The 20,201-nt window shown below is 53.5% G+C and overlaps 1 protein-coding gene across 6 annotated transcripts in view; it reads left to right on the top strand.

Moving 5' to 3' along the window:
• Nucleotides 1–20,201, top strand: part of EHMT1 (euchromatic histone lysine methyltransferase 1) — a 136,067-nt gene that overhangs the window by 79,134 nt on the left and 36,732 nt on the right. For 4 of the 6 annotated variants that reach the window (XM_059142023.1, XM_059142024.1, XM_059142027.1 and 1 more), the window contains 6 exons: nt 1,751–1,908; nt 2,234–2,425; nt 8,924–9,001; nt 10,435–10,555; nt 13,437–13,568; nt 16,801–16,946. In XM_059142023.1, the coding sequence (XP_058998006.1) occupies nt 1,751–1,908; nt 2,234–2,425; nt 8,924–9,001; nt 10,435–10,555; nt 13,437–13,568; nt 16,801–16,946 (827 nt within the window). The remainder of the gene's footprint in view (nt 1–1,750; nt 1,909–2,233; nt 2,426–8,923; nt 9,002–10,434; nt 10,556–13,436; nt 13,569–16,800; nt 16,947–20,201) is intronic. The other 2 variants (XM_059142026.1, XM_059142025.1) reach the window with 2 other exon arrangements.

The raw sequence follows: 20,201 nt of genomic DNA, 5'->3' as shown, positions 1-20,201 counted from the left end.
GGAGGGTGCTGGGGTGGGTGTATCTCAAGCAAGGGTCCTTCCTCTGGAGCCTCTGGGACACCCACAGTTCCTGCAGAGACGAGATGACCCTCCCAGTGCAGAAAGGCCCTTTCTGTGACATCTTCACCCAGGTCCAGCCCTCCTGGTGTTGTCCCCTCGCAGGAAGGGTACCAAAATCACAACTTCCATGCCTGCAGGTGTCTCCTACAGAGGGAAGCGTCATCACAGCCGGCTTGCTTTACGGCAGGACCGTTCATGCGCCTGTCAGCATTGTGGGGAATACAGAAAGCCTGCCTGGGGGGTGGCGCTCCTCCCGCCTGTCAGGTTTCTTGGGATGGGCAGGCCTTGTGTGGACATGGCCCTCGGTGACTGTGTCCCGCTTTTAGACCACCGCCGTCCGCTTTCTTCAGACCTCCCTCCTTCCCCCGCCCTGCCCTGCTGTCTTCCCCTGGGGCTGGGGCAGTGTTGGAGCCAGCTCGTTCTCGTGTACGATTTCAGGTCATCTCGACTGGTATTCTAAATTACTGTGCTGATGGCCCCAGAGGTTCTGTGAGCCTCCGTCCTGCCGCCACACAAGTAGGAAGGCCACACAGACTCACTGTGGGGCTGCAGAGCGCGCCTCGATCCCCTCCCTGTGACCGTACAGGGCGTACATGCAGCCTGCGCACACCCTGTGTGTCCCCCACTCGCCCCGCTCTAGTATGAGACGGACAGAACTGGGTCCCGCGTGCCCACCCCAGTGAACACAGTGCAGGGCTGCGTGGGTGGTTGCCTGGGAGGGCCTTTGTGGCCCTGGGGCTGGGGCCGAGACACGCCTGGTGTCCTCGATGCCACGTGCTCTGGGGCTGTCTGTGTGGCCCTCGCAGTGGTGGAGTCCCCGCTCACGCAAGCTCGGTAGCGCTCTGTTCTTCACTTTGTGGAGTGGGAATGGAGCCGCGCCTAGGTCCTCCAGCCCTTTAGTCCAGTGCTTCTGTTACGTGGTTTTCAGGTTTTTCAAAACCCTGGAACTTTTTTAAAAGAAAGTATTATAGAGAGCCCCTTCTCTGAAGTCAGTCAACCTGGAGCTGCTTTATCTAGAACAGGGTCAAGAGCCCCGAGTCCCCAGGAGCCCCAGCTGTTCGCTCTTTCCTGTCCTGTGCCTTCCTTGGCCTCGCGCAGCTGCGTGGTTTGCTTCAAGGACTTCTTTCCCTCAGTTGGTGGACTGTTGGGGGAGGTGGACGGTGCTGGGGAAAGGGTCCAGGAGAGGACAGACTGGCCGATGTCGTGTGGCCACACTTCCTTTCAAGGTGGATGCATCTAGAGACTGTGCGGTTCGCTCCTCGCCGTGGGTGAGAGGTCTGTCAGGGAGACAGACGAGGCCCATCCCCAGTGACGGGCAGCGAGGCCACTGTTCCTCCTCGGCCTGGCCCTTGCAGCCACATGGGTCCTGGGGACGGGGCTGTCCTGAGGCAGGGGTCTGGGTGTGTGCGGTGCTCTGGGGCCCTGCTTCCGATGGCCGGTGGGTCCTCCTTGCACTTTTGCTTATAGCAGGGTGGCCCTGTCTGCCGTCCCGTCAGCTGGGGCTTTCATTGTGAGTAAAGCGATTATCCGCTTTCTCTGTGCAACTTAGGACAATTAGACAAGCCTGTCACTGTTGTGGCTGGCTGATGAGTTTCATAATCAGATGTTGTGAATTATCACCTACCTTTAAAAAACATTTGAATGGTATTTCTTTTCCTTTCTTGTCCCCTTTTGACTTTTTTTTTTTTAGCTTGCTTGCCTTTTGTTTTAGCAGCTGCAGTGTCTCGGAAGAAAAAACGAAGAATGGGAACCTATAGCCTGGTTCCTAAGAAAAAGACCAAAGTATTAAAACAGAGGACGGTGATTGAGATGTTTAAGAGTATAACTCATTCCACTGCGGGCTCCAAGGTAAGGTGCGCCTGCGCTGACCGCTCGTGTGCTTGGGAAGCCGCGTCTGTGTCAGGACCTCTCTGACCGCAAGAGCACCACGTGAGGTTGTCAGAATTTGATGACCTCGGTCCCTTTGGAAGGAACCCTGGCTCTGAGGCGCCTCGTTCTGGGGCACAGCCTCCTGCCTGGTGCTCCCCGACCCCTCATCCCTCACTCCTTCCTGGCTCTTGCCCCAGTAGCAGAGTCGCTGTATCGTACCTCGCAGGCCATGCCCTGGTGGGAGCTGGCAGGTTGCTCCTGACGGGGGGTTCTGGGTGACATTGTGCTCCTGCCCGTGTTCCAGGGCGACAAGGACCCGGGAGCCAGCACCCTTCATGTGAATGGGGAAAGCCTGGAGCTGGACTCAGAGGAGGACGAGTCGGAGGAGCTTGACGAGGATGAGGACCAGGGCGCCGAGCAGGCTGCCGCATTTCCCGTGGAAGACAGCAGGACCTCTAAGGGGGGGAGCGTATCGGAAACTGACCGCACCCAGAAGGTAGGCCTGGCTCACCCTCTCGGGGAGGGGCTGCAGATGGTGGGCCTTCGGTCCTGTGAGGGGCAGCCTGGCCCTTCTCGACCCCAGTCATTTCCCTGTGACCTTCGGACTTGGGTGTTTGCATCCTGTTGGAAGTTTTAGATTCTTTTTTTTTTTAGATTTTCAGTTTTTGAAATTTTTAGATTTTTGAAGTTTTAGATTTCTTTTCTTCGGAGGAGTGTCCGTCTTCCTGTACAGCGCTCTTGGAATGAACATCTGGAGCTTGTTCAGGTTCAAGACGCACAGGAACGCCCTGAGGGCTGAGTGTGCACCTGCGGCAGCTACTTGTCACTGGTCTTGGTGTGACTGACCTTGTTCCGTCCTAGGCACACCCCGGGTGCTACCCTCCTGCACGGGAGGCACTGACACTGGGAAGGTCTCTTCCTCCTGGTGGGAGTGAGCGCCCAGGGCTGCTGACCAGACCTGTGAGGAGACCGTGTGCAGTCTGCACACCAGGTGTCTCTCGGCGTGCCAGGCGTGTCCTCTGCGTGCACACCACCACTCCCTCACATCTACCGGGTGTGCCCGAGGATGTGCTCTGGGAGGGGTCAGTGTGCTGGCTCTTTCCCAGTCACTGTCTGCCCGCACCCCCGGGGCTCAGCACTGGGCAGCGGCTCCAGGGGCCCTGGTTGCAGACCTGAGCAGAACATAGCTCCTGAGCTGATGCTGAGCTCTGGGCGCGTGTTTGTGCTCTCAGTTCGGAGGGGGACACAGTAGACACGGAGGGGCAGGAGGAGTTGAGAATCCGGCGGTCGTCTGGAAATGGGCGTGACTGCTCTGTGTGCCCTACTGTTCTTGAGAGCGCTTCAGACCATCTTTATGTACAGGGGCTTTTGTATCTGCTGAGGTCTTCTGAGACAAACGGTAGGCAGACACGTTCCAGGTGAGTTCATTCGGAATAGTGACCTGTTTGAAATGTGTAATTTTGTGGATTAACTTTTTACATTTTGAGTCAAAGTGCTGTGCTCTGCAGACCCAGCCTTTCCTTCCAGCTCTCAGAGTTTTGGGGGCGTCTTGTCTTGTGTCAGAAGCCACGGATGCTAGACTCTTTATGATTTCTGGGTTCCAGAGATGATGAGCAGATGCTTTTCACCGATGACTTAGAATAAATTGACATAAGCTATCTTCTTCTACTTCCTTGGTTTCATTCTTTATGCGTAACTACTTGATTCATGGACATTTGTTTTGGGATAAAATACATGGTAGATATACTCACAATGGGTCTATTTTATGGTATATGGATTCTGTCTCAGTAAAGCTTTTTGGCAAAATGTGAGGTCAGAGTCCTATGGCTTCCCTCAAATTTTTAGCCACATTCTCTGAGCACCGTTTATTGACTGAACGTTTCTCTCCCCGATGATGTAAAATGTCACTTTTATTGAACACCATATGGTGTGTACAGAGTTGACTGTTTCTGGATTCTCCTCTTCACGAGAAAATCTGGACGCAGAGTAATACTGAATAACTCTATACATTGGTGTAACGGGAAGAATTAAATGGATATTAAGCCAACAGAAAGAATCAAGAAACAAGTAAAAGTAGAATCACAAGGGCAGTGTGGCCAAGTGGGAAACAGAGTAAGAGAACAGGAGCAAATCTGAATAAATCAGCGACAGTAGTGAGTAGTGGTGGGCTTACTGCGCGGGCCGCTTCAGACAGCAGAGAGGATGGGGGTGCACACCAGCACCTTCTGAGGCCAAGCTCACTTTCAGCCCTGAGACTGTCTTGGTCAGACACAACTGTGTATCTGCGCAACAGCGATCGGGAAGAAGGTGGGGCTTCCCCGGGGAAGATGCTGGTTTGTTACAGGAAGCCTGTTGATAAGACTTACTACAGTAACAGATCAAATGACAAATACTAGCATTTTATTAAGTTCAGCTGTATGTTTTTTGGATTTGGGGGATGACTTTATGATTTCAGCTGTGACAGGGAGCAATTCACTGAGCGGAGAGTGACTGCCCCTGTGCGCTGCCACCATGCTCACAGGCCTGGGTCGCCTGTCCCAGCCTCCCCTGTGGGCCCTCCCAGTCCCGGAAGAATTGTTTTCTTGGTTTCTGTGCTTCATGTGAATAAGTGTATGTTTTCCTTTTTTGGAGTGTGACTCGTTTTTACTCAGTATTGCGTTTGTGAAGTTTATATTGTTCGTTTTCATTGTTACGCACAGTGGATTATGAAGTGGATCGTGAAGTGTTCTGAGGGGACCCCTTCATGGGTCTGATAGTCAAAACTATTGTGGTCATGATGCTAACATTATTTACTGTTGTCCCTCTCACTCCTTGAAGTTACACTGTGGTTTAAACACTTCTCAGTTTAGATCTGTACAGTAGTAGTGTTACTAGACATAAGCCACATCAACAAAAGTGCTTTATCACTCTCAGTAATTTTTTTTTTTAAAGACTTTATTTATTTATTTATTTATTTGACAGAGAGGGAGAGGTCACAAGTAGGCAGAGAGGCAGGCAGAGAGAGGGGAGAAGCAGGCTCCCCTCTGAATAGAGAGCCTGATGCAGGACTCAATCCCAGGACCCTGTGACCGTGACCTCACCCGAAGGCAGAGGCCTAACCCACTGAGCTAAGCAGGCGCCCGTATTCTCAGTCATTTTTAATAGAGTGAAAGGTTTCTGAGACCAGAATGTTCAAGAGTACTTTACTGTACTATAGTACAGTATTTCTTTACATGGCTGTTAAAATTTATGTATCCGTTCCACTGTAGATGGACATTTGGGCTGTTTCTAGTTGGGCCCTTTACAGATGACATTGCTGTTGAGCATTCCTCTGTGTCCCTAGGGGCACACCCTGATTGGGGTTGCCATGTCACGTGACCAGCGGTAGGCAGGGCCATACAGCTCTCCCCTAGTAGACCTGCAGCCTGAGTGTCCTCCAGTCTCACTGGCTTGACATCCTTGGTGTCGCCCAGCCAGCGAGCGCAGTGGTGTTGGCCTTATAGTTCTCATTCATATTTCCCTGATTTCCAAGAAGGTTGGGTACTTTTTTTTACATGTTTATCTGCCATTTGGATACTGTCTTTTTTTTTTTTTTAAGATTTTATTATTGAGATAACACGAACTGAGGGGCCAGAGGAAGAGGGAGAAGCAGGCTCCCCACTGAACAGGGACCCGACACGGGACTCAACCTCAGGACCCTGAGACCATGACCTGATCCGAGGACCCTGGATCATGACCTGAGCCGAAGGCAGGCGCTGAACTGACTGATCCACATAGGCACCGGACATGGCTCAAGCTTTTTAAAAATACAAACTACCTAGTGGTATTTTTTTTTTTTTTAACCTAGTGGTATTTAAAGGTAGCTTATTGTAAATAAACCTGGCTAAAGAGATCAGAATCCTTTAAAAAAAGGGAAAAAAGATTACTTGGTGGTGAACATTTTAAGACATTCCTAATGTCAATAATAAAAAGAGGGAGGAATTGCTCCTTTCTCCCCTAACATGGGCGCCGCACTATGGAGGACTCTTGTGGTGCTGTAAGATGAGAGAGACCCAGAAGGGAACATTAATATTTAAGAGGACAAGGGAGAAGAGCTTGCCAAGAATATAATCATGTCTTAAAATATTCAAGAAAATCAACTGAGGCACTATTACAGCTAGTGAGCTGAACTTCATGTCATCCGGACGTAAAACCAGCCCTTCTCTCGTGTAGCAGCAACAGCAGCAGAGAATGTAACGGCAGCGGTGTCAGTAATAGCAATAATGTCTGGGGCTGTTTTTTGACTTTTTAACTTTTCTAATAGAAAATGTTAAGCTATGCAAACATATAGATAATAGTGAATAGTTGTCAACGTTTGGCCGGTCTTGCTTATCCACACATGGATTGTCTTGAAGCAGATTATTTCCATATGGATCTTTAAAAGAAAAGGACTCTAAACGCAAAATCACTTATCACACGTAAAATTTAGCTGTAAGTCTTTAGTATCACCAGGGTACTTAGCAATAAACTTAATAGGAAATGTCAGTTCCCTAGAAGAAAAAACTGAAACTCTTCCTGAAAGAGGTTGGAAAGGAGACGTAGGTTCAGTGAAGACCTATTATTTGTCTGAGAAAAAAGCCATTGTTTGAGGGAAGACATGTTTGTTGTGGGAAGACCTGCTGTTTTCCTAAGGGAAGAGTCCTCGTTTGCCTGAGGAAAGACCCCTTGTCTCTCGGAGGGAAGACTTGCTGTTTGTCTGAGGGAAACCCTGTTGTATGTTTGAGGGAAGACCTCTTGTTTATCTGAGGGAAGATCTCTTGTTTGTCTGAAGGAGGACTTGCTGTTTGTCTGAGGGAAGGCCGGTTACTTGTCTGAATGAGAAGATCATTGTTTCATCCTCCCACATGGCCTGTAAGTCCAGAATAGTTCTCCTCAAGACCCTCACAGGACTACTCTGTACAACAGCTGATGTGGGAATTGTGTGCAGCAAGCACAGGGAGAAAAAACTGCGGTGAGAGCTACTGGAGACGGATTAAATGGGGATTTGTGCAGGAATGGGAAGGCATTTGAGTGAGTGGAACAGGAAACCCATAATGAACCCTTTATGTATATGAACATATAGTTCACTTGTAAGGATGGGGTTTATATTTTTATTTATTAAAATTTTTGTTTTAAGGATGGGTTTTTAGTTTGTGGCCAAGGGATCATGAACTTTTCAGTGAATGTTATTGGGACAGTTGATCTTTTGGAGGAAAAATAGAGGGGAGCTCTTGCATCATGTCACATAGGAATATAGATTCTACTCTGGAACTGGATAGTGGTGATGGCTGCACTACTTGGAATATACTAGAACACTGAACTGTATGCTTTTTTTGGGTAAGATTTTATTTGAAAAAGAGAGTGAGGCGAGGGAGGGGTGGGGGCGGAGAGAGAGAATCTCAAGCAGACTCCGTGCCAAGCGTGAAGCCCACCCCAGGGCTCAATCCCGCAACCGTGAGATCCTGACCTGAGCTGCAGTCAAGAGTCGGACACTTAACTGACTGGGCCACCGAGGTGCCTCTGGACTGTACACTTTAAAAGCATGAATTTTAGAGTAGGTAAATTATATTTCAGTGAAGCTGTTATTTCTAAAAGTAAATTACGGAAGATTTAAAGTGTCAGCATAAAATACTGAACTGTGGAAGGAAATGTTAGACATTGTTTTTCTAATAAAATTCCTCAAATATGGAAGACCTTCTAGTACCAGACACAGACCCAAAACCCACAAAGAGAAAGATGGAGAGGTTTGACTTGTGCAGATTAAGTCTCGACATTTTTGTATAGGAAAGAACAGAAGCAAAGCTGCAGTTGATAGGGAAAATACAACATATGTGATAGACAAAGCCTTGCTGTCTTACCTGTGTGTAGCTTCTACTGATGACTAAAGCAAGGACCCAATAGCAGTATGGGCTGAGGGTTTGGTCACAGGGGACAAAGTGGAAGAAGTAGGGAAGTCTATGAAGTTACGGAAGTTACTCAGTTTCTTGTGTACTTGGGGAACGAAGACCAAAGTGGTTGTGCAACCCCTTTGGAGGCCGGTGGCGCCTTTGGGCATTGCTGATGGCAGCAGTCTTGGAACTCCGCACTTGTAAGAGGAGCGTGTCTGTTGGTTTGTCCTGGGGGATCTTTGTGTAAAATGCAGCCTCAGTGTGGACCTGGTAGGGGTGTGCCTCGATTAGGGAGCCTGTGCTGTAGCCCCTCAAAGAGCCAGGCTGAGGCTGTGCGCGGCCACATCCCTGCCTCGGGGTGCGTGATGAAGGAGTAAATGGATACCCGTGTAGTTTAGTGTTTTTGCATTGAAAATGTATTCAGGTACTGCCTGTGTGGACAGAAAAGATAAACATGACCACGACAACAACAAATGAGGTATCTATGTTGCTTTGATATGGAGGTAATTCCAAAATGTATTTTCGATGAGAAGAAAGTTTCACTGGCCAAGTGGTGTCTGTGCCGCGCCGGCCCGCAGAGCCCCGCTTCCGTGTTCAGGCCCGGAGCGCGCCGAGCCCCGGCCGGGCGCGTGTGAGCAGCGCTAGTGCGATGGGCCTGGGCGCTGAGCTGGGCTCCCGGGTGGGTTGGACGGTAGGTTTTGCATTCTGTATTACTTTTTGGCCCCTGGAAATCTTTTTACTGTGTGTTTTATTACTTCTTTATTGAATTCTGCTACACGTCGAGCGGCTCACGTGCACGAGCCCTCGGCGGGCGGTCGATGGTTGCAGACAGGCGAGGGGCTGCCTTTGGGGTCGGCGCCGAGATACGGCGGAGGAGCGGCCTGCCGGGGGTCGGGCTCCGGGGTGGGGGGAGCAGGCAGGCCGAGGAGCTGGCTCCTGCCACTTCACGGACACGGCCCCGAGTCGTGTCCCCGCACCCCACCTGCACGCACGCGTCTCCACTGCTCACTGCCCGTGTCTCCGGTACCACGTGTGGTTTTCTCAAGTCCCCTCCGCCGAAGGGTCTCATCAGTTGTGTCTTCTTTTTGGCTTGTTGTGTGTCTGGCCAGACGGACGGCGAGTCTGAAGAGGAGCAGGAGTCAGCCGGCACCGGGGAGGAAGACGAGGACGGAGATGAGTCTGATCTGGTAACCCGGCCCCGCACTCTGGCTTCGTGTCTAGTGGCAGAGCACGGGAGGAGGCTCTGCGTCTCGGCCGGCACCGTGAGCGCGTGCTTGGTCTCCGGGGCCGTGACGGCAGATCTCGTCCTGCACCCCGGGAAGGAGCACGAGAAAGACCTCCGGGCTTAGAGCCGAAGGAGCCGGCTCGGCCCCGGGAGTGGGAGGGCGGGGCTCGGGTGTGAGGGGTGGCGGAGTGGGTGGGAATTGGCCGCAAGGACAGTGGCCATGGTTCTGCCCTGTGACCCATGGGAGAAAGGATTTGAGGTATCCAGTGTAGAGCCAGCAGGACCTTTTGTGGGGGGATGTTGCACGGGGGTAAGAAGGGCAGGAGCACTGGGTCTGTGGGAATGGGGGAGCAGGGCCTTGGAGATGGGGAGGAGCGCAGACCTCGGGATGGGGCCCAGGAAGCACCCCCAGGGGAGCTCTAAGCAGAGGAGGAGGGGTCGATGTGAGACTGGGCAGGGTCACACGGGCCGAACAGTGCTCCCGGGAGGGGGGCACTGGTCCCTGGCATCAGTGTGCTGTGTGGGTAGAGGAGATGAGGACTTGGACAGTTGGGTTTGGCACTAAGGTGCCCTTGCTCTGGAATGGCGGCTTGAAGCGACAGTGGGCTTGGGGGCAGCGCTTGCGGAAGTTGGGTCTGCGATGTGGCAGTAAGGAGGCAGGGGCGAGGCCGAGGAAGCGGAGCGCAGGGTGTGCTGGCCGGCCACCCCAGACACCGGGAGTATGTCCTGTCTCAGGAACACTTTCTTTTCAGCTTCTCTGTGTATCCCAGCGGCCGCGTTGGGTGGGTTGTGAGATCCTCCTTCTAGACCATTTAGCAGTGGGGCCCGTCCTTGCTCGGGTCTGTCTGATGCCCTTTCTGCATCTGAGATTTTAGAGATAGAGGGTCTTAAAAATCTCAAAATACTGTAAATTAATTATAACTTCTTTCCTTGTTCTCCATGTAGATAATTAATGTGGACGTAGATTCTGAAGCAGATTGAGGCATTGAGTGTCCTTTGCCCACGAGCAGAGTGAATGGAGGCATATGATTAAAAGTGGATTCTCTCACTGAGCTCCTTTGTTTATTTAGCTCCTGAGTAGAACTTTCTCATTCTTTTTTGTGCCAAATTCGAGTAAGATTTATAAATTCCACTTAAATGTTCTTGGCTTGTCTTTTCTTTTTTCTTTTCTTTTTTTCTTTCCTGTAAAATGACAACTTAGTATGATTTAGGGGAAAACATGAGTATTTTTAAGAATGGGACCAGGAAAATGTCTGAAAGTGAAATTAATCTTCTAGTTGAAGAAACAAGATATAGCAGGTATTTTATTTGGCAAGAAAACAGAACTTGTAGTACCTTTTGCTTTCAGGAGCTCCCATGCTTTGCTTTTTCTATTCCTGCCCCTTTGGCTCTCAGAGTTCTGAATCCAGTATCAAGAAGAAGTTTCTCAAGAGGAAAGGAAAGCCTGACAGCCCTTGGATCAAGCCGGCCAGGAAACGGAGGCGGAGAAATAGAAAGAAGCCAAGCGGTGTGCTGGGTGACTGTGGGGTCTGCGTGCGAGGGCTGTCGGGGTGGGGGGTGGGCCCACGGGCGGCTGTCCTGCTGTGGGGTTGGGGTTCTGTGTAGGATTTCATTTGAAAAAGGGGCTGCACCATTTCAAGGGGAAACACATATGACCTGACGAGAGACACTCAGGTGACTGTCACGCGGTGTCCTTCTGGCAGAGCCCCCACTGCCGGTCTGTTGCGGAGCATTGACTTGAAGGGCGTTACTCTTCCTCCTCCCTGTGTGCCCAGGCGTCTGTGGCTTCTGAACGTTGTGTGGTTACCGTGGCCACCCTTGGTGTCAGGTGTGGGCAGTGGCCAGGTTCACACAGTGGCTTCCGGCCCTTTGGTCAGATACCCCTGTTCTGGAAGTAATTTGGTTAAAGGGGATGCAGGGAAAGAGATGACCCTGAAATCCAGAAGGTGAGCAGACCTGGTGGGCCAGGGGTCCCTTCTGATGGCCTCACTGCAGATCCGGCATGTGGTAGAGTGTGCGTGATTCAGGCGCAGGGTGGGGAGTGTTCACACGTGTACGACCACGGGACCTCAGCACAGTTACTGTCGCGGGGGCCCCCGCTGCCGCTTGGGGACCTTTCCATCTCCCCAGCCAACCCTCGCCGTCCCTAGGCTGCTCCGCTGTATGCTCTGTCTGCGGGTTGGCACTGGGCGGCTGCTCGGGTGGGCGCCCTTCCCACGTCTGTGTGCTTCGTGCCCAGGGAGGCGGCCGCACCGAGGCGCCAGTGGGTGCTCAGCTGGGGGTGTTCTGTGGACGGCTCTCCGCGGTTCATTCTTCACCATCGAGGGACATTTGGGCCCCCTCCCGTTTTTGTTTCTTAACAGATCAAGCTGCCACAAGCATTTGTATACAGTTTTGACGGATCGGATGCTTTCCGGTACTTTGGGTGAATATTTAGGAGTGGACGGCTGACTTGTATGCTAATTGACTTTTAGGAAACTGCTGAGCGGTTTACAGCAGGACACCCGAGTGCCGCCCTCTTCTGCGGGAGCCCTGCTCCTGTGTCCTCACGACACTTGTCAGGGCTGCTCTCTGGTCCTGGTGCTGCCGGGGCACCTCCGGCATTGCTGTGCTGTCACGTCGCACTCACCTAGCGGAGGAGTGAGGCTGTGCACCGTGGCCGTGTGTGTTTTTTGCAAAGGGTTCTCTGTTTTGCCCGTGTAAAAATTAGTTAGTACATTCCTCACTGACGTGGAAGGGCTCTCGCAATATTCCGGGTGCAAGTCTTTGTTACATACGCGTTTTGCACATACCTGTATCTAGTAAAGCCTTTAAAAAATTTGTTAAAGTCTAATTTACGAATTATTTTCTTTCAAAATTCTTGCTTTTTTTATGACTCCAGAAACCCTTTAAACTAAGTCAGGACACAAAGATGCTGCTGTGTGTTTTCTTCCTGGAGTCCCGCAGCGTTAGGCTTTCGCATGCATCCCTGACCCATTCAGCTTGGGTCCCTGCGTGCCGTGTGGCCGCGCCGTGCCCTCGCGTGTGGATGCCCGATTGTTCCTGCCCCGTGGCTTAATCTGACTTGTTTCTCAGTGTCACTCTTTGAACCCTTGTTGGCAGTGGACGTGTGGGCTGTTGCATTTGCTTGTTTATCTCTACGCCAGCACCCTGGGGCCACGGAGCGCGCTCCGACCCCCACAGCCCCACACGAGCCGTTCTTCTCCAGCCCTCCGTTGCTGAGTGGATGGCGGGGGGCAGAGCCGTCCCCTGAAGCACAGATGAAGACTGTCTGCGGGGCCTACAAGCCTCCTGTGAGCTCCGTTTCCTTTTCTCTACGCCATGGCTGAGCAGCCCATGTGGCTTTTATGCCGGCGAACAGACGCGTGGGTGGGCTTGGGACACGCGTGCTTGAGCGTTTAGTCACGTAGGGGCTCCAGTTTCCTTTCTCTGGAAGGTGTGTCAAGTCGCCCGGCCCATTCCTGTCCTCACACGTGCGGTGGTGCGCAAACTAGCCCGGTGATGGCTTCCTCCGGTCTGTCCCTGAGCACAGGTGCAGGAGGCACATGCAGTCCTGGGTCCCGGCTGCCGCCGTGCTCCGTGTCACTGCTTGCTGATGTGTGGTCGCTGACCTCACACCAGAGACGCGTGCTTCGAAGCTTGGCTGGGAGGAACAGGCACCTGCCTGTTGCTGGTGTTTCATGCTGCACGGAGCGAGTGTGTCCTGTTCCAGGCTTCCTCGGTGATGTCTGCTCATGGTGGCAAGGGCCCCCGTGGGTTCTCCAGGAATGGGGACGGGCCTCGAGGGTAGAGGAGGCCCGAGTGTTGGCAGCGCCCATGTCCCAGGCCCCGCTGTTGTATTCAGATGACATTGCCCTCTGGTGCATCATGCCCTTCGGAAAGCACCGTGTGTGACGGGCAGGTGCATGCCTGCGGCCTCGCGTCCTGTCCCCGTGACCCTGACCTCCCCGGTCTGCGGGACCGGGCACGTTTCCCTGCAGCGCTGCACGTGGGGTGGCTTCCAGCTCTTTACATCAGCTGGTCTTTCAAACCCGCAAATGAGAATTTTGTTTTATTTTTAAGGTAGCAGTTACAGAACATTTATATTTATAGAGTATGTTTTCACCTTTCCTTGATTATGGGGTCAGCCTTGATCTGACTGGTGTAGCTGCAGAGCAGGAGGTCTCCACAGGTCAGTTCCTCGTGTTTCACGATGTAGCCGCCCCCTCCCATGAGGGGTCAGTGGGAGTGGGGGCTGAGCCGAGGGAGGCACAGAAGGAAAGTGGGTGAGGTCGCAGCATCCTGGACAGGGTGGCATTCAGAGTGTGTCGTCTGGACCGGGTGACTCGACACTCCCCGTGGTCTCTGCTGGAGACGCGCGGCAGGGGCAGTGTTTCATGGGGCCCTTTTGAACGCAGGTTCGGACACGTATACGTCCTCTTCGGGAAGCGCCGAGCAGACGGCCCCAGGAGACAGCACGGGCTACATGGAAGTCTCCCTGGACTCCCTGGATCTCCGGGTCAAGGGGACACTGCCCTCGCAAGCAGAAGGTGACTGTCTGCGCCGGGGCCAGGCTGAGCCCCGTCTTGCCCTTTGTTCGCTGGGGGTGGCCTCGTGTTCACGTGATGCCCCCTGGTGGGCAGTATGAAACGTCCCTTAGCTGCATCCCCGAGTTGGCCAACTGGATGCACTGGGGTGCATCTGCTCAGTCACCCCCAGCACGGGACTGAGACGTCTCACACGAGCTCAGCTCGTACAGCATGTCCCGAGCCAGCTGTGTTTTTCTGTAGAGTTCCTGCGGAAAGGCGTCCTCCTGCCCCGGCTGCGTCTCGGGAGATGCACTGTGGGTCAGTTCTGAACAGCACGGCTTTGCCATCCTGGTGTGTTCTGTGCTGGAACGAAGGGCGCACCTGGTGCGGGTCTGGGCCTGCAGCGCTGCGGGTGGGCACAGTCGGCTGGCCCGAGGGGTGCGGGGCTTTCTCTCCACCACTGTTTATTCTCCTTGAACCATTTAAAAACCTTTCATCGATGGAAAGTAACTAATCACTGACTGTTTTGGAAATGTACCGAAAGGGTAATATGGCGAAAACTTCCAGTCCCGAAGTGATTGACATTCCCCGCGGACCTTGCAGTCGTGGGTTGTGCGCTGCTGCGCGGCTTTAACCTGTCAGTCCTCAGAGGACGAGTTAACTGGACTTTGAGGTCTTGAACACTGGAGAGGTGTAGCTCAGCTCTTTAGTGTGGGAAATCACGTCGTTAGCCTCAGGCACGGCCTGGACATGTCCATCGGAGAAACTGCTCCTTCCTCTCGCACCAGATAGAGGAGAGTGCCTCTCTGGTGTCCCGAAGCTGTTGGGGTAGCCTCCTCCTGCTTTCCTCACGAAGCGTGACTTTTCTAAACCTGCTTTTAGGTTTGTCCCAGGAAGGCACAGAGTTGGATGTCAGCTGGGAATAGTATTTCATTGAATCACATCGCCCCTCTGCTATGCCCTAGTGGCTGGAGACCTCGGGGAGCACAGTGGGGGTTCCGGTTGCTCACAAGTGCAGTGACCTTGAGCTTGCCCCGGTTTGTTGGCCGAGCTCTGGGAGGTTGTGCATTATGTGTTTATATTCTCTTTCTTGGTAAAAGTAAGTGCCAAAGGGGCAGGAGCCAAGTTAGAGGAGCGGGAGGAGAAAGCGAGGGCTTCCTGCGGCTCTGTGACGCTTCGTAAGCCGACTTTCTGCACTTCGTCTTTCTTGGTTTGCAACCACTGATCGATCAGTCAGGGACTGGTCTGTCCAGCCGTACTTCTGATTTAGAGAATGTAGAGAATTTAGAGAATCCGTGCGTTGAATGAAGACACGTTGCATTTGTATTTCTGCCTTTTCTGCCGTCTGAGTTTTGGACACGGGAGGCAGTTGTGGAGCTCGAGGCTGGCTGGGAGGGGCAGCTCGCTAGAGGCCTGGGGGTGTGGCCCAGTGATGCGAGCAGAGGGCCACCGATGGTTCTGCATCACAGGTCCAGAGAGTTCGGGCGTGCACCTGCAGAATGTTCCTGCACCATCAGAATTGGCTGCTCGCATGTCCTTCTTCTTGGCATCTTTGCTGCTCGGTCTGCTGAGCTGCAGTGGAGAGACATCGTGGTCCCCGCGGATGGTGGGGGGGAGGCGGGGAGTGGGTGCTGGGGGGATTTTGCAGGGAGCCAGAGCTCAGTGGCAGCAGGCACTTGGTGGGTTTCTCTTGAGCCATTCCTTTGGCGCCCCTGGTGGCTCCCAGTGCTGCAGAGGGGGGCACACCTCGTGCTGGGGAGGCGTCTGAGCCACTGCCGCATTGTCCGTGTGCCCTCACTCCTCGTGGCGGCCTCCGCCGTGCTGGCCGGCCCCTTCCTCGTCATAGGACACAGTTATAAACAGACTCGTCAGGGTTCTCCCAGTTTTAAACTTGCGATAATGCTCACGTTACTTCTAGCTCACCGTTTCCCTGTTTCCTCTCATCGTGAAGGAAGGATGTCATTCTCCTGGGGTGTAGGTGACCCTGCGTCACACGGCAGAATGTGCGTGCGGGCTCCTGCTGCCAGTCCCCGGAGACCCTGCATCCCGAGTCTCCCGGGGAGGCCTGGCCTCTGATTACACACGAGGGTGGTGGTGGACAGTGTGGGCAGGTGGGCCTCCCATCCTGGTGGGCCCTGTATGGAGGTGTGGCGACAAGAGTCCATTGTTTTCTCTCCCTGTTTTTCTTTTCCTTTTTCTTATGTTAAGTAGGCTCCACAGTAGGCTTGGACTCAGGACCCTGAGACTGTGACCTGAGCTGAGATCAAGAGTCAGCCGCTCACCTGAGCCACCCACGCACCCCAAGAGTCCCTTACTCTTTTTTATTTTTTTAAGATTTTATTTGTTTATTTGACAGACAGAGATCACAAGTAGGCAGAGAGGCAGGCAGAGAGAGAGGGAAGCAGGCTCCCTGCGGAGCAGAGAGCCCGATGCGGGACTCGATCCCAGGACTCTGAGATCATGACCTGAGCCGAAGGCAGCGGCTTTAGCCCACGGAGCCCACCAGGCACCCCAGAGGCCCTTATTCTTAACTTAGAGAGCTAACGGCGAGCATGGGAGGTGTCGATCCCCTTCCGTTTCTGCTTTGGCTGCCTCACAAGAGGAGAACATGTAATGTGCCTTCCATTGGAAGCAGCCAGGCCCTGTTGCCAGGCGGGATTGAGGGGCCTTTCTGCAGCCAGCCTGCTCCCCCAGCCCTCAAGGCCGGCTTGGCTCTGGCTGAGCCCAGGTGTGGGCTGCAGGCTCTCCTGCTCCCCGGGTGTCTTCCTCAGAAAGGAAATCAGTTGCGTCACCCTTATTACTGCTGTCCCTGTTGGGCTAGCACCCCTCAGCTCTCTTTCCTCAGTCAAGCAAACGTCCTAGATAGTAAGTAAACCCAGATGGGATCGAATGTTTCTTCCTGTGGCTGCAGCTCTGAAACCGAGGGAGGAGAGCAGGGTCTTAACGTGTATTGGATACTTTTTTGTGTGAAGATCTTCTGTTATGAGGATACAGTCTCTTTCTGAACTTGGGTCCTGGCTCCTGGGAACCTGGCTGGTGGTGTACTCGTAGGGGATGGGCCGTGCTGCTTGTGCCAGCGAAGTCGTTGCTGTGGTTATGTTTCCTTGCACGTGAGGGTTCCGCAAAGACTGTGCTTGGTCACTTCCTGGACTGCATCTTGAGGTGGAGACTTGGTGCCGCTGAATGTTGTGGAAGTCCGTCTGGGCATGTGCTGTGCTGTTGGTGACACTCACGTGTGTTCGTGTGACTTTAGGGCTGGCTAATGGTCCCGACATGGTGGAGACGGACGGCCTTCAGGAAGTGCCCCTCTGTAGCTGCCGGATGGAAACCCCGAAAAGCCGAGAGATCACAACCCTGGCCAACAACCAGTGCATGGCTACGGAGAGCGTGGACCACGAAGTAAGCGAGCTCCTCGTCCCCGCAGCAGCAGGGTGAGGCAGGGCCCCAGAGGCACAGCAGCAAGGGCTGCCCTTCAGGCCTGCCTTCGCTGCCAGAGCTTCTGGCTGGACCCCTGGACACAGAAGAGCTCCCCTCACCTGCTAGAGCTCTTTGGCCCCCGGAAACACACCTCGCACTGGATAGACCGAATAAATAGCTACTTGGTCTTTGTTTCCCCGTTTTTCGAGTTCGGAGTTGGTGTCCTCTGACAGTCGCAGGTGTTTGTCCCCTCGATTGTGTTTGTGCCTCCGGCCCCTCTTTCCTTTCCTTTATCGTCTTAGGGACTCGTGGTCTTTCCGTGTTCAGCGTGTTGGCAAATGAAACAGACCCAGAAAGCAGACAAGACAGATGTTTGGCCTCCTGAGTCTGTGTGGGCCGGGCGCGCTGGTAACCCTCACCTCGCCGCTTCTGGGTCTGACTGGGCCGGAGCGGCCCCGGTTCTGCCCTCTGCAGTGCTCACCTCCCTGTGTTTTCTGAACAGGCGCACCGTCCGTATGGAAACCCACGGACACTGTTGTCTTTCTGTCTCCTAATTTACTCCCCCTCGTTTTTTCTTCCTCTCAATTCCTGTGCAACAGCCGGGGCCCCGAGGCCACATCATCTGGAGTTTGTGGATGGTGCAGTCCTGGTGCTGCTTAGCTGTTCCTCTGTCCTTGTGCATCTGCCCCTTTAATGCAGAGCTGGGCGAGACTCTTCTCACCCCCTCTGCAGGACTCGAGGAGGGCGCTGGCTCAAAGCTTTGGGATTTCCGGGAGGCTGGACCGCACTGGCCCCAGTCCCTGCAGGACTTCCCGGTGAGGCTCTCAGAATTCAGTGCCCCACACCCTGGGGCCCACACGACACTCGCGGGGTCTTCCTTCTCCTGCTGCTCCAACATCAGTGTCACATGCATCTCGCGGCTACATGGAGTTTGCCTCCAGACGCCCGGCTGTGCGAGCTTCGTTTTGTCGTCAGGGTGGGTTCTGGGCCGTGGCTTTGCTGTCTCGTTGCTGTTTTAGGTGGGATTCTAGGAAGTTTTTAGGGCACTGCTCTTTTCCCCAAAATCGTTTTGTGGTCTCCTGTCTCATGTTCAGCTGCCGGCACGCAGCTCTTCCCCAGACAAGCTCCTTGGTCTTTTTGTTTTGTCAAGCAGCTCATTGAGGCACAATTCACACAGTAAAAAGTCACCTTTTTGGTGTGGTTCTGAGTGTTGGCAACTGTGTACAGTCACATGACCACCACTACTGTCAGGGACCTAGCGTTCAAATCTTTGGATGCTTCTCTGACCCCGTCCGCCCGTTTCCATTGCTATGGCGGGCGTGTTGGGTTCTGCAGCCACGTGGGTTTCTCCCTCCAGACCCACTTGCTTGGCCTCTTGTGTGTGGAGGCTCTGCCCTGTGCACACGCATCCTCATGCGCTGTCCCTCTGCAGCCCCAGGAAGACACCTGTGCTGGGACCATGTGTGCCTGGTACTCAGTGAGCACCCGGCTTCCTGTGGCGAGTGTCTGCAGGCGCGTTTTCACCCTTGGGCTCTGTGCCTTCGTCTTCAAAGTGCATTTCTTTGGTCTCTGCTTGAATCTCGTCCGGACCACCCCACCCTGGGCCGTTGTTGCTGTAGCTGGGCTGCGATCCAGCATCTTCGTGGCGTTAGGGTTCGTGTCGTCCATTACTCATTGTTCTCTGTGTTTTGCTGTTTGGATCGAATTTTTATGATTCCAGTTTATTCCACTACTGGATCGATGGATGGTGTGCGTCTTCCTCTGGCATCTACAGGGACCATCCGGGGCTTCCCTATGCCTGCGGGCGTCTGTCCGTTGCTGCTGGTGCCACGCCCGCTGACGTGGTGGCAGAGTCTGACAGTAACGCAGCCCTCCCTCCTGTCTTGTCACGTTGTAGTGTCCTGTGTGCTAGCCCCGCAGGGTACCGCTGTCCTGTCTCTTCAGTTCTCTTTCAGACCGCTCAGACACAAGAGTATTTGGTTGACTCCCATTTAGATCCTGCCCCAGGACCCCTCCCCTCTGTTGGGTCGGAGCCCGGGACCCCACTGTCGTGGCCGAACCACAGCGCAGGTCACTGCCGACAGTGAGTTCTCTGGCTTGCGGGCCTGGAAATGTCTCTCTGCCTTCCTCTGGGGAGGTCTTTTCACGGGCGTAGACCTCTGAGCACCTGCAAAGGCTGCCGCAGCCCTGTTCCGTGGTTTCCGACAAGGGTGCTGGTTGCCCTTCCTTTTTGTTCATCTGGTGTGATGTTCGGTTTTTCTTCAGCTGCTCCAAGGTTTTCTCTTGTCTCTGGGCCTGGGCGCCATGGTTTTGTTCTTCCTTTTGTCTTCCTCTTTCTCCAGGCTCTCTGAGCCTCTTGGACTTTGATCTGGTGCCTGCTTGTCCTTGAGCCTCCTCAGCCTGGCTGTCCTCCTGTCTGGAACTCTGGTCACACTTAGCGCATGTGATGGTGTCTCAGCCGGGCGGCTCCGCTCTCCTTTCCGGTTCTGTTTCAGGTTTGGGTGAATTACACTGACCGTTTTCAGTTCAGTAATTTCTTCTTTCTGGGCTATGGTCACAAGCCGGTCCTATGCGTTTATCTGTTTGCATATTTTTTATTTCCACCATTTTTATTTGACTTTTCTACCATTCCTGGCGTGCTTGAGCAGCCGGGCGCTCCGCGCTCTCCTGGCACGGCTCTGGCTCCTGGCCGTGCATTCAGACTCCCGAGCAGACACCCTCAGCCGCCTCTCCGCCACTTGGGGCCCCGCAATTCTCAGTGTGGGATCCTACTTGTGGTTGGACAGTGAGCAGCGTCTCGTCTCCTGCTGCTGACAGTGGTAACGTCTGCGGTGCTGGCAGTCAGCTAGGCGTGCGCCGCTCTCAGAGCTGCTGTTGTTTGCCTGTGTCAGTGCGTCACGCTGCTGCTCCTGGGCTCCTCGGACCTCTTTGAATTTTTCCTTGTGTTTTAAATTTTTTTTTTTTTTAAGATTTTATTTATTTATTTGACAGAGAGATCACAAGTAGGCAGAGAGGCAGGCAGAGAGAGAGAGGAGGAATCAGGCTCCCTGTTGGCAGAGAGCCCGATGCGGGACTCGATCCCAGGACCCCGATTGGGATCATGACCTGAGCCGAAGGCAGCGGTTTAACCCACTGAGCCACCCAGGCACCCCTGTTTTAAATTTTTTGCATAGTTTTACATAACCTGATTGCTGTGTGGTGTCTTGACTGTCTGCTCGAGAGACACTGACTGTGGCG

This window comes from Mustela lutreola, chromosome 12 (assembly GCF_030435805.1).
Source record: "Mustela lutreola isolate mMusLut2 chromosome 12, mMusLut2.pri, whole genome shotgun sequence".
In the NCBI taxonomy this organism is placed as follows: domain Eukaryota; kingdom Metazoa; phylum Chordata; class Mammalia; order Carnivora; family Mustelidae; genus Mustela; species Mustela lutreola.
This window is presented reverse-complemented; position numbering and strand designations above follow the sequence as displayed.